The sequence below is a fragment of the Rana temporaria genome, chromosome 1, assembly GCF_905171775.1.
Source record: "Rana temporaria chromosome 1, aRanTem1.1, whole genome shotgun sequence".
Taxonomy (NCBI): Eukaryota; Metazoa; Chordata; class Amphibia; order Anura; family Ranidae; genus Rana; species Rana temporaria.
In genome coordinates, this window is record NC_053489.1 from 172066655 (window position 1) to 172084577 (window position 17923).

The 17923-nt window shown below is 41.6% G+C and overlaps 1 protein-coding gene across 2 annotated transcripts in view; it reads right to left on the reverse strand.

The window, feature by feature from the left end:
• The window catches only part of RPH3A (rabphilin 3A), a 373169-nt gene that overhangs the window by 20502 nt on the left and 334744 nt on the right, over positions 1-17923 (reverse strand). For both annotated transcript variants that reach the window (XM_040346131.1, XM_040346123.1), the window contains 2 exons: positions 16650-16776; positions 14032-14088 (listed from right to left, as the gene is read on the reverse strand). In XM_040346131.1, the coding sequence (XP_040202065.1) occupies positions 14032-14088; positions 16650-16776 (184 nt within the window). The remainder of the gene's footprint in view (positions 1-14031; positions 14089-16649; positions 16777-17923) is intronic.

A 17923-nucleotide genomic window follows, 5' to 3' on the forward strand; every position in this document is an offset into this window, starting at 1 on the left:
GTTCATGCATTAGTAGTCCTGCAGACAAACAAAACCTGTGAGCCAAAATGAAACAGACAAAATTATACACAGCAGTTTAACCTACTTTGGCAGCTTGTATATGAACAGTATAATGATCCAGAGCCAGACACACCATGACAGCCTATGGATAGCTTACCTGCCTTGTGCAGCACCCCTCCCTGACTGGCTCTAGAGGTGATGGAAGAGGCTCCATTCCTGAACAGGTGGCCACAATCCATTCCCAGGCAGCCGCCTGGATCTCTGCTACTACAGCGTGCCAGAAGTTACCCCAACTTTATCTTGCTGCTCCCTGCCTACTGGAGGCCCACCGGGCACCCCATCCCCATATCCTTTAGGAAAGGGTAACCCGCAGTACAGCCACAGGAAGTAGACAAGGAGCCAGACGCCCTGATAACAATGGCAACATTTTTGCAAAGGAACTAAAACAAACAAAAAGCGCCAGACTAACCAAATTGTGTGTGTGAGGCCACAACTCACCAGAGAGGAGAGACTGGATCAGTCCCCACCAACCACAAGGCAGAACTGTTTTACCTGCATCCAGAGACCAGTATCCCAGCCCCCCAGTATCTTCACCTGGGAGGGGGTCTCCTTCGTATTGAAGCTTTACAACTGAACGGAGGGGCTTCGTCACAGAAAAAAGGCTGAACCTGTGTGGCTGGCCAGATGAATCCAACAAGGTGAGGGCAAAAATAAAAATGTTCTTTGTTTCACAGCTATAACAAGTTGAGCATTTAAGGAACAAAAAGAGAATGCCACTAAGGGGGAGGTGACTAATTTATATATAGTATAACCAGTCCTGATTGGGTGAGGGGCGGAGCCTATCCCATATGTGTATTCTGTCATGCATGTGTCAAGAAAACAATTATTACCCTTTTCTATAAACATGATTATCTTTCTGATGATAGATATATCTTTACTCTAGTTTTCCCAAAGAACATTTGTCATAGCAATTATAAGCTGTGCATATTTTTACCGCAGATCTACCTGTACTTAATTTTATTGTCAGCACTTTTAAGATATGTTCTCATAAACAGCAAGTCAGTAGCAGAACTTCTGACATGTGTGTCAAATTATGAGCCCTAGAGAATCACAGCTATCCTAGCAGTGGGAGTAATAATGTCAGCTACACATCAACTTCTATATGTACATGGTATATCACCAAGTACTATTCTGTGGACTAAGACGTAATGATCAGCTTCCAGTACTGTCAGAAATGCAGCACAAAGATGTCTAAGTAAATCTAGGAGGATTTCAACAGTAGAGCAGAGGTCATTGCGAAGCACAGTTTTAGAGCTGTGGTTTTAAGGTACCTGCAGGCAGGGCTATGAAAGGGCAAAACAATATTGTCATCCAAACTTTCTGATAAGTTGCTGTGGCCCAATAATGACATCTATTTGCTGCAGCTTAATGTCATATTTTGTGGAATTTATTTAAAAAAATAAAATAAAAATGTGTTGCTGGAAACGCAAGCTGCAACAATATTATTGGAAAACGTTAACACGTTACCACATTAGCATGATATAGAAAATCTCTTTGAAGGTCTTCATTGACTGTATTTGTGTTATTGGATGTGTTAGCTGCTAATATCACAAGGGTTATGTATACTTATTAGCACTGTCTCTGGTGGGATGGCTTAAAAAGGGAAGTATGGGTTTCCTTTTTTTTGCTTACATCTATTCTATGTGAGCTACAAAAGAAACATAAAAAGTGTAGCGCATAAAATTATTAAATCACCCAATGAAAGGATGAATAAACAGTTCATCAAACAAATGATGAAAAAATTATGACGACAATATATCAACCAAAAAAGTGATGCATATGTATAAACACTGGATGGTGTGTGTTGCAATGATCCTAAAAATCACCCGACATCAAACTAAAAAATCATTAATGAACATATAACAGTCCTCATAGAATCCTAAATTATGTTAAACATCAGCAAGTCCTTGGTTAGAAGGTGATTCCTTAATGCAGGGTAGTTATGTTGTTCAATCCTGATATGTCAATAAGCAGTCCTTTGCGTCTCAGCCCCCCTCTTGGTTACCTACTCACCAGATAGTAGTGTTATGTAAAGCCTTACGATCTCCTCTCAATCATGGGTAATCAGCTTCTCTCCTCCTGGCCCCAATTCAGCTCAGCGTCCCAAGCACACCTCTCAGGGAATGTTGAATCAATGGGCGTCCTCTGAAGACGTGAGCCAATCACGAAACCCATCAGGGCGTGGCTACGTGACGCATCGTTCACACAGGAGTAAGCTGTACCCAGGACTCACCAGCTGGAGCAGTGCAGAGAAGTACATCCATCTGAGTGAGCTACAGTTTTTACCATCTGATGTGCTTTTTTAAATCTTTTACCTTGTAAGCATGTTTATATTGCAGGGGAATATTTCTCAATTAAATGCAGTCTTACACTATGTCCTGCTCCTCTGTTCCTTTCTATGACCGTTCATGATACATCATGCACTCATCTCATTGATTCAACATTCCCTGAGAGGTGTGCTTTGGACGCTGAGCTGAATTGGGGCCAGGAGAAGAGAAGCTGATTACCCATGATTGAGAGGAGATCGTAAGGCTTTACATAACACTACTATCTGGTGGTGAGTAGTTAACCAAGAGGGGGGCTGAGACGCAAAGGACAGCTTATTGACATATCAGGATTGAACAACATAACTACCCTGCATTAAGGAATCACCTTCTAACCAAGGACTTGCTGATGTTTAACATCATTTAGGATTCTATGAGGACTGTTATATGTTCATTAATGATTTTTTAGTTTGATGTCAGGGTGATTTATAGGATCATTGCATCATACCTTAGCAGATTATGAAAAATAGGTTCATTTGCATCGTATTGGTATTCATTTAGTGCTGTTAGTGTCTCCTTGACACATTTATCTATTTACATTTACCTTTTATAATAGCTGCTGTTCTGCGTTTATATTTTATTTAACACACCATATTCATTGAGCGCTAGGATCAGTCTGGTCTTAGGACATATTCTGATGTCATCCACATACTGGATGGTGTGTATATAACATCTAAATAAATGTATGTGAAAAGAAAAGGTCCAATGTGATGAAAATTGGTGATAATAGTCCCAATGCCTCGGAATGAAGTGCAGTAAAGAAATCCACCACCGATCATTGAAAGGAAGGCTTACCAGAGATGCTGTACCCTAATGGACATATGCCCAGAGGGTCAGTAAAGCGGGGTATAAACCACTCTCAGGCCTGGATCATCGGCTGCAATTCTCACGGAGACGTCTCGCACGTCAATAAGAGAGGAACCCAGGGATCGATCAGGAAAAAGGTCGCTTCAAGGGTTACCCAATGTGGGCCAAAATTTAAACCAATATGTAGAGATGTAGGAGATGTAGGAGAAGAAGTGAAAGGCACATAATAAAAAAAATTAAAATCGTAAAACTGAAAGGTACCAATGTTTAACCACTTGCTTACTGGGCACATAAACCCCCTTCGTGCCCAGGCAAAATTTCAGCTTCCGGCACTGCGTCGCTTTAACTGACAATTGCGCAGTCGTGCGACGTGGCTCCCAAACAAAATTGACGTCCTTTTTTCCCCACAAATAGAGCTTTATTTTGGTGGTATTTGATCACCTCTGCGGTTTTTATTTTTTGCGCTATAAACAAAAAAAGAGCGACAATTTAAAAAAATATATATATATTTTTTACTTGTTGCTATAATAAATATCCCAATTTTTTAAAAAAAAAAAACAATTTTTTTTCTCAGTTAAGGCCAATATGTATTTTTCGATGTATTTTTGTAAAAAAAAAAAAAAAAAAATCGCAATAAGCGGCTGGTTTGCGCAAAAGTTATAGTGCCTACAAAATGGGGGATAGATTTATGTTTTTTTTTTTTTACTTGTAATGGCGGCGATTTGCGATTTTTTTGTCAGGCCTGCGATATTGCGGCGGACGTATCGGATACTTTTGACACAATTTTGGGACCATTCACATTTATACAGCGATCAGTGCTATAAAATGCACTAATTACTGTATAAATGGGACTGGCAGTGAAGGGGTTAACACTAGGGGGTGAGGAAGGGGTTAAATGTATTCCCTGGGTGTGTTCTAACTGTGTGGGGGGAGGGGACTGACTGGGGGAGGTGACCGATGCTGTGTCCCTATGTAAAGGGACACAGATCGGTCTCCTCTCTCCCTCACAGCACGTGGAGCTCTGTGTTTACACACAGAGCTCCACGTCCTGCTGTGTTACCGACAATCGCTAGTGTCTGGCGGACATCGCGGCCGCCAGGCACTCGCATTGGCTCCCGAGCGATGCGCCGGGCACGTTGTTTCCCCGCTGCGCGCCCCCAGCGGCGCGCACAGGGAACAACAACAACAGGACGTCCAGGGACGTCCACCCGGCACTTGAGAGCCGCGCTGTGGATGTCTTTCGACCATAGTGCGGATCTCAAGTGGTTAATGTAGGTAAAAACACTTAAATTATAAAAGGTGATCAGCGCTTTCAAATGTACAAAGTCATTCCTATTGTGATTTGGAAATTCTTATACATCCAAATTTTGGAATTTCAAAAAAATATGACAGAATTTCGATTCAGACCGAAACAAACTGCACATGTCTATGGTATATGCATAGTTACATTGCTCCAATTTATAAAACATCCATACCTGGAATTCTTCTTTAACCACTTTACTACCGGCCGCCGTCAATTGATGGCGGCACTATAGTGCTGTTGTTCTGGGAGGACGTCGTATGACGTCCTTGCCTTGCTAAGCCACTAGGGGGCTGATGATGCACTATTTGATGTGAAATGCGTCGGGTGACTCCACCGCTGCCACTTTGTACATTTGAAAGCGCTGATCACCTTTTATAATGTAAGTGTTTTTACCTACATTAAACATTGGTACCTTTCAGTATTACGCTATGTGCCTTTCTCTTCTTCTCCTACATCTCTACATATTGGTTTAAATGTTGGCCCACATTCGGTACCCCTGGAAGCGACCTTTTTCCTGATTCGATCCCTGGGTTCCTCTCTGATTGACGTGCGAGACGTCTCTGTGAGAATTGCAGGTGATGATCCAGGCCTGAGAGTGGTTTATACGCTGCTTTACTGACCCTCTGGGCATATGTCCATTAGGGTACAGTATCTCTGGTAAGCCTTCCTTTCAATGATCGGTGGTGGATTTCTTTACTGCACTTAATTCCGAGGCATTGGGACTATTATCACCAATTTTCATCACATTGGACCTTTTTTTCACATACATTTATTTAGATTTTATATACACACCATCTAGTGTCTATACATATACATCACTTTTTTAGTTGATATATTGTCATCATAATTTTTCACCATTTGTTTGATGCACTGTTTATTCATCCTTTCATTGGGTGATCTATTATTTTATGCGCTACACTTATGTTTGTTTTGTATTCCACCATTGTCCATTGGTTGTGTGAGCTGCTTACTATTGATAGCGCGGAATTTTCTGTTTTCTATTCTATGTGAGCTGCTGATATCTATAAACTAGGGTTGTCCCGATACCAATACTAGTATCGGTATCGGGACCGATTCCGAGTATTTGCGGGAGTACTCGTACTCCCGCAAATACCCCCGATACCAGAATAGAATACTAACCCCCCGCCGCCGCCGCCGCCGCATCCCCGCTTGGATAATACGGGCGGGGAACATTACAGCATTCATTTGAATAGCTGTAGTCTTTCCCGCCCCGCCGCGTATAGACACTCCCCCTTGCTCGGGTGAACTGTCCAATCCCGAGCAAGGGGGAGTGTCTATACGCAGCGCGGCACGAATCACAGCTATTCAAATGAATGCTGTAAAGCAGGGAGTCTCCAAACTACGGCCCGCTGAGACGTTTTTTCCGGCCCGCAGCTTAAGTCCTCAGACTCACTGCAGGGTCGGTCTCTTCTCGAGCTATGTTGGGGAGCAGGACGCGTGCTGCAAGCCAGCCAACCCAGCACCTCACTAAGCAGCTGTTTGCTAGGACCTGCTGCACCTCCTAGCTCCCTCGCTTTCAGTCTGCATACCACGTGCCTGTGTAACAGCCGGGCGGGAGCCGGGAGATACATCAGAGCTGCACTGAAGCTGGGCATCGTTATTGCTGGGACTAAAATGTAAGTGCTGTGGTGGGGGTCTCTGATGGGGTCATTAATGTGTGTGTGTGCAGTGTTCTCTGATGGAGACATTAATTTGCAGGGGTCTCTGATGGGGTCATTATTGTTCAGGGGGTCTCTGATGGGGACATTAATGTTTGTGGGTGGTCTCTGATGGGGTCATTATTGTGCAGGGGTCTCTGATGGGGTCATTAATGTGTGTGTGTGGGTCACTGATGGGGACATTATTGTGCAGGGGGTCTCTGATGGTGACATTATTGTGCAGGGGTTCTCTGATGGTGACATTATTGTGCAGGGGGTCTCTGATGGTGACATTATTGTGCAGGGGGTCTCTGATGGTGACATTATTGTGCAGTGGGTCTCTGATGGTGACATTAATGTTTGTGGGGGGTCTCTGAAGGGGACATTAATGTGCAGGGGTCTCTGATGGTGACATTATTGTGCAGGGGGTCTCTGATGGTGACATTAATGTTTGTGGGGGGTCTCTGAAGGGGACATTAATGTGCAGGGGTCTCTGATGGGGACATTAATGTTTGTGAGTGGTCTCTGATGGGGACATTATTGTGCAGGGGGGTCTCTGATGGGGACATTAATGTGTGTGAGGGGGTCTCTGATGGGGACAATATTGTGCAGGGGTCTCTGATGGGGACATTAATTTGTGTGGGGAGTCTCTGATGGGGACATTAATGTGTGTGTGGGGGTCTCTGATGGGGTCATTATTGTGCAGGGGTCTCTGATGGGGTCATTAATGTGTGTGGGGGTCGCTGATGGGGACATGGCTGCATTTGTGGGGGGACATGGCTGCATTTGGATGACACATTTAAAAAAAGTATCGGTATTCGGTATCGGCGAGTACTTAAAAAAAAGTATCGGTACTCGTACTCGGTCCTAAAAAAAGTGGTATCGGGACAACCCTACTATAAACCTTTCCAGCCCTCTCAGAAGTGCCCCAATTCTGTTAAAATCTAGATAAATACCTGTGGGAGGTTCTACAGACTTTCATACAGCATCATCCAGACAATGGTGTGAATATAGGGCCTGATCCACAAAAACCCTGCCTAACTTAATTTTTCCCGTTTAAGTTACACCGCCGCAAAATCTCTACCTAAGTGCCCAATCCACAAAGCACTTACCTAGAAATTTTGAGCGGTGTAACTTAAATCCGTCTGGCGCAAGGCGTTCCTAATTTAATGGGGCGAGTCCCATTTAAATTAGGCGCGCTCCCGTGCCGGATGTACTGCGCATGCTCCCGACGTCATTTTCCCGACGTGCTTTGCGCGGTTTTACGTTGCGCCGGGTTTTGAGAATCGCGACGGGCGTAAAAAAAAAAAACGAGTTGCGGCGGGAAAAAAAAATATTAAAAAAAAAAATGACAGCGACGCGGGATAGAAGGCTCTACTTTTACAAGGTGTAAACAGCTTAGGTCTTGTAAAAGCAGCCCTAATATTGCGACGGCAAACTAATACTTACGGAGAAAAAACGAAGCTTAAAAGCTTCGTGGATCTCCTTAAGTGCTAATTTGCATACCCGACGCTGGATTTCGACGAGAAATGCCCCCAGCGGCGGCTGCAGTACTGCATCCTAAGATCCGATCAGTTCCATAGATAGAAACAGGGATACCACGGCGTATCAGTAGATACGCCGGCGTATCCCTTTTGTGGATCAGGCCCATAGAGTCTAGATACACCCCCCCCTCCCTGTCATTTTGCTTGACTGATGTCCTCTCTCCTCCCTCTGCTTGTTTCTGAGACTTTACAGAGCATAGCTGCTCCCCCCTACCTTCTCATTTCTCTCTCCTCTCCTCTCCTCCCTATCTATCAGCACAGCCACGTCTCTTAGGGGAGTGGGGACAGAGGCAGGGGGGGTGTTGGTGAAGATGTACACACCCCTGAAACTTTTCAATCTGAAAATGGAGAGTTTTTGCCAGCTGAAGGAAAGTTCATATGCACATGCTGTAAAAACTAGAAGAGGAAGGAAAAAATACTAGCTGATATGTGACTAATGTGATATGTTCTAGTTATTTAACCCATCCCATACTTCTCCTTTAAAAACCCTGGACGTAGAAGTGGAGAGAGAGAGAGAGATTGAAACCGATACCACACATCCGCATTACTGCAATATTGCATTTAATCCAGACCAGAAGCAGAGACTATTAGGTAATCATTCCTGTGTTCTGGCTGTTTAACTTGATCTTGATCTGAATCCTAGTGACAGACAAGTCTCTGTCCTATTGTTATTATCATACATGCACATGGCCAGATAGCTAGGTCTGTGCAACTGTACTTATGTAGTCGTCACTTTCCAGTATTGGTATAGTAGTTGAACATGTTTATTGCATGTATTTATTTACATGTAGTACCTGATTTTTGTAATTTGCAGTTCCTGTTATTTTAGTTAACCCTGTCCCTGGTCTGGGATTATATAGCTAAATTTAGATAACCAGCATAGGCTAGAGCCAGGGTAGGCATCCGACAGCCGCTTCTGGTAGTTAGAGGCCTGGCTGGATGTTAGATTAGAAACTACTAGGGAGGGACTAAAGTTCAGAGTAGATAGGCTGACTGAGTTCCAGTGCCACACCACGGCTTATGTGTGTGAGATGCTACAGTGCATCAGAAAAGTAGCGCTTCACTTTTTCCACATTTTGGTATGTTATAGCCTTATTCCAAAATGGATTAAATTCATTATTTTCCTCAAAATTCTACAAACAACACCCCATAATGACAACATGAATGAAGTTTGTTTGAAATTTTTGCAAATGTATTAAAAATAAAAACAGAAAAATCACATGTACATGAGTATTCACAGCCTTTGCCATGACACTGAAAATTGAGCTCAGGTACATCCTGTTTCCACTGATCATCCTTTAGATGTTTCTACAACTCGAGTCCACCTGTGGTACACTCGGGTGATTGGACTTGATTTGGAAAGGCACACACCTGTCTATATACGATCCCATAGTTAAAAGTGCATGTCAGAGCATAAACTAAGCCATGAAGTCCAAGGAATTGTCTGCAAACCTCTGAGACAGGATTGTAATGAGACACAAATCTGGGGAAGGGTACAGAATAATTTCTACAGCATTGAAGGTCCCAATGAGCACAATGGCCTCCATCATCCGTAAATGGAAACATTTTGGAACCACTAGGACTCTTCCTAGAGCAGGCCACCTGGCCAAACTGAGTGATCGGGAAAAACGAGCCTTAGTCAGGGAGGTGACCAAGAACCTGATGGTCACTCTAACAAAGGAGTGGCTATGGGACAACTCTGTGAATTTAATTGAGTTGCCCAGCCAGAGCACAGACTCTAACCCGACTGAACATCTCTGAAGAGATCTGAAAATGGCTGTGCACCGAAACCTCCCCATGTAACCTGATGGAGCTTGAGAGGTCCTGCAAAGAAGAATGTGAGAAACTGCCCATGAATAGGTGTGCCAAGCTTGTAGCATCATACTCAAGAAAACTTAAGGCTGTAATTGGTGCCAAAGGTGCTTCAACAAAGTATTGAGCAAAGGCTGTGAATACTTATATACATGTGATTTTTTTTTTTTTTTTTTACTTTTAATAAATTTGCAAAGATTTAAAAAAACTTCTTTCATGTTGTCATCATTGGGTATTGTTTGCAATTTTTTTAGTAAAATAATGGATTTAATCCATTTTGTAATAAGGCTGTACATAACAAAATGTGGAAAAAGTGAAGCACTGTGAATACTTTCTGGATGCACTGTATGTTCCTGGTTGATTAGGCAACAGTTGGACCTTCCATCACCACTGATCTTGTATTCAAGTCTCTGATGCAAAGATGAATTATAATCATCCTAAGGGGGCCCTAGAGGTATTTATATTAATAATTAAATTCTCCCAGGTATATGTGCACAGTTCCACCAGGACTCTTGTTGGCACTTTTTCTGATAATACCTTTTTGTACACTAGATGTATGCATTATTAATATTTTCTTGTATAAAGCTCTAGCATATTATTTCCATATTGTTGTGCATCTGTATACTTATGATTAATATTACATGCTGGTTGCTGTAGTTCCTCTGCTCTCAATTGATTAGAATACTAGTTATTTCTGAGGAAGGAAATCCCCATGTTCACAGAGACCATGTCTTGGCTAGAGGCACTGCCAATTTTATTATCAAATCAACTGTTCCATTTAGTGAAATTCCTGGTTCTCCTATTTACCCATTCGTTTAGCACGTTATAATTTTTGGGAAAGGACATTTGTCAAACCACCCCCCCCCCCCCCCTCACAAAAAAATGTCTATATATGTCTATATAGTTTGATCAAACCTATAAACCTTCGATTCTGCAATTTCTAATCTTTCATTTTAGTTTAGTGTTCACAGTTCAGGGCAAGCAATTTAAACACATTGGATTTTGCTAAAAAGCTATACAATTATTTAAAAGAATGTACTTTATATGAAATAATAACAAAATAAATCAGAAAATATCAAATTTGATGTGAAATAAAATAAATGAGCTCTATCCTAGATCTTTAAACCACATAAGAAATTAAATAACCCTGTACCTACAGAGCAGGAGCTCTCTGGTGTTTCATCTTAATGATGACCTTTGCCATTGCTCTTGCTTTCCTTACCCATGGAGGTTGTTGTAAGCTCTTTATTGCTCTTCTTCTAATGTCACATCCCTCTAGCAATCTCTAGATAGCAGCTTTGAAAACGTATGCCTTATATTGGTCGTGAAAACCGGTCGTGTGTATGCTACCTAGCAGTTTTCTCGACAAAAAAACTGCCCGCAAAAAAAATTGAAACCAGCTCTCTTCTTTCTCGTCGTGTTTCCCGTCAGTCTTTTTCTCAATGCGAAAAACGGTCGTGTGTATGCTTTTCCGAGGGGAAAAAAACATGCTTGCTCGGAATCAAGTATGCAGCCCAAAGGGTGGCACCATTTGGAAGGAACCCTTTATAGTCCCGTCGTACGTGTTGTACGTCATCGCGCTTTGGTCGGACGTTTTTTTGCATGAACGTGTGTATGCAAGTCAGGCTGGAGAGGAATCACGTCGGGAAAAACTTAGTTTTTTTTTCCTGCAGAGAAAAATGGTCGTGTGTACGAGGCATTAGACTTATAATAAGGCTTATAAAGGTGAAAATAATTCTTACAAATAAATAAGCGCTGCCAGTAGTGAAGCCACCATCTACCTGCTGCTGGCATGATTACACCTTGAGTACACTTGCGAGCACAAGCCATAAACAGGAGAATGGTCTATAAAGCTGTTTGCAGTGATTAAGGGATTTACTCATACCTCCCAACTTTCTGAGATAGGAAAGAGGTAAACCCTTAAGCACAAGGTCTTTAGAGAAACTTCTGCCAATTCCCTGGTTATGTGGTCCATGAACAATTAAAGTAGAAGTAAAGACAAAACCTAACTAACTCTAAACATACTCTCAGTCTCAATCTAAGCCCAATCTACTTAAGCCCTGTAAAGAAAAAATCACTATACATACCTTTTCTGCAGCTGCTCTGGTCCGGTCCCAGGCTGAGCTGTCAACGGCAGCTTCAGTGTGTAGGAGAGGCAGATGACAAGGGAAGCCCCATAGTAAGTCTATGGGTGACTTCCCAGCCATTGTTGGGCTTTTTCCAGCACACAGAGGGTGCTGTTGGAGACCAGATCAGAGCGGCTTCAGAATAGGTAAGTATAGCAACTTTTCTTTACAGGACTAGGTAGATTAGGCTTAGAATGTGGCTGAGAGTAAGTTTAAAGTTAGTTAGGTTTTGCCTTTAATTAATTGAAACAATGGTGGGCTTATTCCAACAAAAAACATACCATAATAAACATAATTGCACAAAGTCCCCTAGATCAATAAATGAATAAATCAAAAAGGTTACATAGTGTCCATACAGTGCTCCTCCAATACAGTCAACTTTATCATGATACGTGCCACCACTTCCACCACCTAGTGCAATGCCCGCTCACCTTAAGGAGCGACCCCACTGGGTTAAATTGTGCCTTTAAAATATAAGTTCTTAGACGGTCCAGGTAGGAGCATGTTGCTGTTAGAGGTAAGTATCCAGGATATCCTTCAATGTTTAGAAAACAACTATTCTCAGGAGTGACTCAGAGCGAAAAAAGAGAAAAACTTTGCACAAAATTGTATATAAATGTGGATTTATTAAATAAAACAATATTCTAAACACATATTTTATCATCTTGTATATTGCATTAAGTTTGTATATAAGGAAAATCAGATCACAGCCGTGATCTGTGACACAACGTGTCGGGAGGAGTCGGTAACGTCACTTCCAGTGTCTCAGTTAACAGGTAGTAGTGGTTAGGAGGAGAGTTCTGTATCTCCCTGATTTACCCTATATACAAATTAATGCAATATACAAGACGATAAAATGTGAGTGGAATATTGTTACATTCAATAAATCCACATTTATATACAATTTTGCACGATTAAAGTTTTTCTTTTTCTCCAGAGAACAGTGGTTTCTTATAATTTATTATAAAGACCTACACATCTGTTGATGTGCACAGATATAATAAGTATCAGCAAATGCATTAAAAGGCTTTAAGGCTTTTGCTGATACCTGTTGTATCTGCACTAATACTTTGAAAATATCCTGATCACTGAAAAACAACTCAATTGACCATTTACGTTTTATTGGTTCTTACACAGTCTGCCTGGATATAAATGGTATAAGTGTCCTATTCCCAATTGTCTGGAAGTGTTTTTATTCAGGAAACATAAAAAATAAACAATTGAGGCCAGAAGGGGAAGAAAAGATGAAGTGAACTAGGGTGCACAAAAGAAAAATTAGTTTTATACAGTTTTTAAAGATTTAAACTCTTGTGTGTGCCATAGATTTACACTGGCTTCTGTTGCAGTGCTATTGGGATATTTGTGCAAAGGAAATGCTACTACTTGTCTGCTCAGATCCAGATAGTTAATCAGTAGCAATGCTTTTACAAGGATATTGCCCTAGGCTGTGGCTCAGTTCTGTCAATAGGGCCTGAAAGGATGTCTAAATAATTGTAAACCTGCAGAACTATACTGTATGCATTCTAGAAGAGTTTTTATGAATATTTTTAGTGCCTCAGCCATCCGGGACTTTACCTCCTGATTGCCTGAGACACAACAGTGGCGCCATTGGCTCCTGCTGCTGTCAATTAAAATCAGTTAGACTTTGGGGAGAAATAGGGATGGGGCCGAACACGGCTCGGCTCGGGTGGCCCCATAGCAAGCTGATTGCTGTGGGGGCACTAAACAGGAGCGAGGGACCCAAGAAGAGGAGGATCTGGGCTGCCCTGTGCAAAACCACTGCCCAGCGCAGTTAAAGGAGTTGTAAAGGAAAACATTTTTTTTGCTCAAATGACTGTTTACAGGGTATAGAGACATAATAGTTAACTGATTCCTTTTAAAAACAATTAAAAATACATAAAAAACAATCATATAGTGTACCTTTAGTTTCAGTTTCGTTTTTGCATGTTATGCTGCCTCTGTGCTGTATAGAGCCATAAAGAAGTGAGGGTTTGAAAACGAAACTAGAATCTCCCAGTACTGTGGTCCAAAGGAAACAGACAACCAGGAAGTGTCCAGAACAGAGTAGAATTACAGCAACATCAGAGCAAAAACGAACAATGAGGACATGAAACCAAGACTGCAGTAAGGTAAAGGAAGCTAATTAGCTAAAAAAAATATTTCCTTTAGTGACCCTTTAAGTACTGAATAACATATTTTTTATTTATTATAAAAAAATTAAAATAAATTTAGTATAACTTTAACACTGGTCTCCTGTAAGTTTTTAAACCAGTACATGACAGAAAGCATAAAAATTACAATTGAAAAACACGTTTAAAAGTACTGTATATGCTTGTACATTTAACAAGTTAACATGTATAAGTAGCATTCAGTAATAGTACTTGTAAACAGACTTACTTCATCCTCATAGAGAGCCATGCCCCTTACTGACCCAGTTGTTCCAGCACGCTTCATCTGAAGAGAAAAGTGCCAATTAATTATTAATCAACAACTGCCCTGAGAACTCATACTAGTGGCAATATTACTTGTGCCTTGACAAGAGTGATTTACATCTATATACGATGGGAATATGCCAGATACAGCTGAATAGACCATATTTACAACCACCCTAAGCATTCAACTTACAGTAGCAAAGTGTAATTTAAAATCCAGAATGGAACTTATTATACATTACTAATGAAGCTTAAAGCTTAACCACTTAAGCCCCGGACCAATATGCAGCCTAAAGACCCAAGGGGTTTTTACAGTTCGGGACTGCGTCGCTTTAACAGACAATTGCGCGGTCGTGCGACGTGGCTCCCAAACAAAATTGGCGTCCTTTTTTCCCCACAAATAGAGCTTTCTTTTGGTGGTATTTGATCACATCTGCGGTTTTTAGTTTTTGCGCTATAAACAAAAATAGAGCGACAATTTTGAAAAAAAAGCAATATTTTTTACTTTTTGCTGTAATAAATATCCCCCAAAAACATATATAAAAACATTTTTTTTCCTCAGTTTAGGCCGATACGTATTCTTCTACCTATTTTTAGTAAAAAAAATCGCAATAAGCGTTTATCGATTGGTTTGCGCAAAATTTATAGTGTTTACAAAATAGGGGATAGTTTTATTGCATTTTTATTTTTTTATTTTTTTTTACTACTAATGGCGGCGATCAGCAATTTTTTTCGTGACTGCGACATTATGGCGGACACTTCGGACAATTTTGACACATTTTTGGGACCATTGTCATTTTCACAGCAAAAAATGCATTTAAATTGCATTCTTTATTGTGAAAATGACAGTTGCAGTTTGGGAGTTAACCACAGGGGGCGCTGTAGGAGTTAGGGTGCACCTAGTATGTGTTTACAACTGTTTGGGGGTGTGGCTGTAGGAATGACGTCATCGATCGTGTCTTCCCTATAAAGGGAATGACGCGATCGATGCGCCGCCATAGTGAAGGACGGGGAAGCCGTGTTTACACACGGCTCTCCTCGTTCTTCAGCTCCGGGGAGCGATCGCGACGGAGCGGCTATAAACAAATAGCCGCGCCGTGGTCCCGGATCGCTCCCCGAGCGGACCCGACCTCCGCATGTAGCGGGGGGGGTCCCGATCGGACCCCCCACCCGCTAATAGGCGAGGACGTACCCATACGCCCATGTGCCTGTACGTGCCATATTGTGGACGTATATGTACATGGGCTGGTCCTTAAGTGGTTAAATAACGACATGCTTACTTAAATCTTATATACATATTATGAGAGGTCTTCAAGTCAAACCAGGACTTTTGAGTTAATATAATAAAAGACGCAGGATGATGAGCAGAGACCTAAGTTCACCAAGCTGTTAATGTCGCTACTGTTTTTCTATGCCAAAAGGGCAATTTTGGTTAAATGGACATCTAGCCCCCCCCCCCACTCTGGGAATGTGGATAGATGCGGTTAACGCTGCCCTCCCTCTGTATAAGATCACGTATTTGAGCAGGGGTTGTCCTTTGAAGTTTGAACGTGTGTGGGGACCATGGACTGATCCTTTATGATAATGTTTGGCATTGTGCTTATTGTGGGTGGTGGGTTCCCCGGCTTCCTCTTGCTCCCTCCCCCTTCCTCTTCCCTCTTCCCCCTGCTCCTTCTTTTCCCCCTTCCCTTCCTCCTCCCCCCTCTCTTTCCCCTCCCCCTTTCCCCTGCCCCCTCTACGTTTGCGTGATTTGATAGTGATTTGATATTGTTTGCGCTGTTCTTTGCCTTTTTTTTTGTTCTTATGTACTACACCCGTCTTGTCATTTTTGCACTGTACTCTGATACCTTGTATATCTCTTTTTATTTTGAATTAATAAAGACCAACCTTGTTGTTAAATATAATAAAAGAACATATTTCAAGGAGTGACAACTGCATTTACTTTTCAACATACTCCCCTGCTACATTCATACACTTATCCCAGCATTGAACTAATGCTAAAAAGCTTTGGCATAGAAGTTGTCAGTACGCCTGAACCATCAGCCTGCTTTACTTCATCATCAGTGGACCACAGAAAGATTTGTCCCTTGTCTTGTTTCATGAAAGGTGATGTGTTAATTATCCAGAATCAGGCATTCCACGTGCTGAATGTGCTGGTGGACGTACGGACATCTTTGAAACATGTCTTACTGCAGCTGAGCATCTCATCACCCTACTGTGCTTCTGTGCTAAGTCTTCTGTAGATATCTGCAGGTTTTACACCTTCATTCACAAGAAACTTCATCACCACGCGCTGTTCAATGCATGCACTAACACTGTTGTCTGCCATCTTGATTAATGGTCTCTGAACTGACCCCTGACATGTGCGCCACCTATCAGTAATAGGACTCACTTGACACTTACTACTGCGTGTAGTACTGCCACTCTAGCATCTCTTTTCATACCAGTCCTTGTTTGAATTGAATGAACCTTCATACATATGCATTATTGTGATTCTGGCCTAAGCATAAGGAAACATAAGGCTGTGCCCAAGCAAAAGGATAAGTTAAGAATAGTAAAGCATTCCATGCACGCAGTATGTACCGGTATGACTCTCTCCAAGCACACATTGAAGTTCTTTTTCTGATTGGGTTTTAGCTTCTTCAGAGAGAACCGTGTTTCACCAATGAACTCATTGTGGCCAAACTTGTCTTCATCACAAACAGAGATTCTAATGGATGATATAGAATATAATTTACACATCATTTAATTCCTGTTTAGCTGAATAAACATTGCATTCATATTAATAATACTATTTAAATAATACCCTGTATTCAGAACAGACAATTATGAATGGTGGTGTTAAGCCCTGTACACATGATCGGACCTTTGGAATTCCGATGTATTTCCATCAGAGTAAAAGAGAACATGTTCTCTATCTGATGGAATTCATCGGAATTTCAGATAGAATTACTCCGATGGGGCATACACACGGTCGGAATTTCCAATGGAAAAAGTCAGTCAGACTTTTTCCATCAGAAGTTCTGATCGTGTGTACAGGGCTTTAGGCTTTATTGTCTACAAATGTCATATATGGGCAGCACAGTGGTGTAGTGGGCAGCCTAGCAGTAAAAAGGGTTGCTGGTTCGAATCATAACCATGATACTACCTGCCTGGAGTTTGCATGTTCTCCCTGTGCCTGTGCAGGTTTCCTCTGGGTACTCCGGTTTCCTCCCACACTCCAAAGACATGCTGGTAGGTTAATTGGCTCCTGCCTAAATTGGCCCTAGTATATGAATGTGAGTTAGGGACCTTAGATTGTAATCTCCCTGAGGGTAGGGACTGATGTAAATGTACATTGCATATGTAAAGCGCTGTGTAAATTGACGGCGCTATATAAGTACCTGAATAATAATAATAATAATAATATATATATATATATATATATATATATATATATATATGAAGACTCTACTAAGAAGGCTTGTCTTTGCTCCAGCACCAATAGGGTTATCAGACAACTTGTTTGTGACACCTCTATTAACAGATATGGGTCCCATCTACAGCATCCCTTCAGTAAACAACCCATCAATGACCAGGACACTGGAGACTGGCCAATTCAATATTATAAAACACTGAACAGATGGCACTGCAGAAAATCTATGTAGCTGCAGCCCTTAGTCCAGCAGCTAGGTAATTGGGGGAGGGGGGGGGGGGTCCACAGTGATTTTACTTAATTTATGGGTAAAAAACAGGGGATGTATATTTTGTCATAAAACTGTCAATTATAAAAAATACCGACCAATATAATCATTATCATAAATGTTTAAACAATTTGGAAACCACACTGGCTTAACAAAGGTTAATGCTAAATCTGA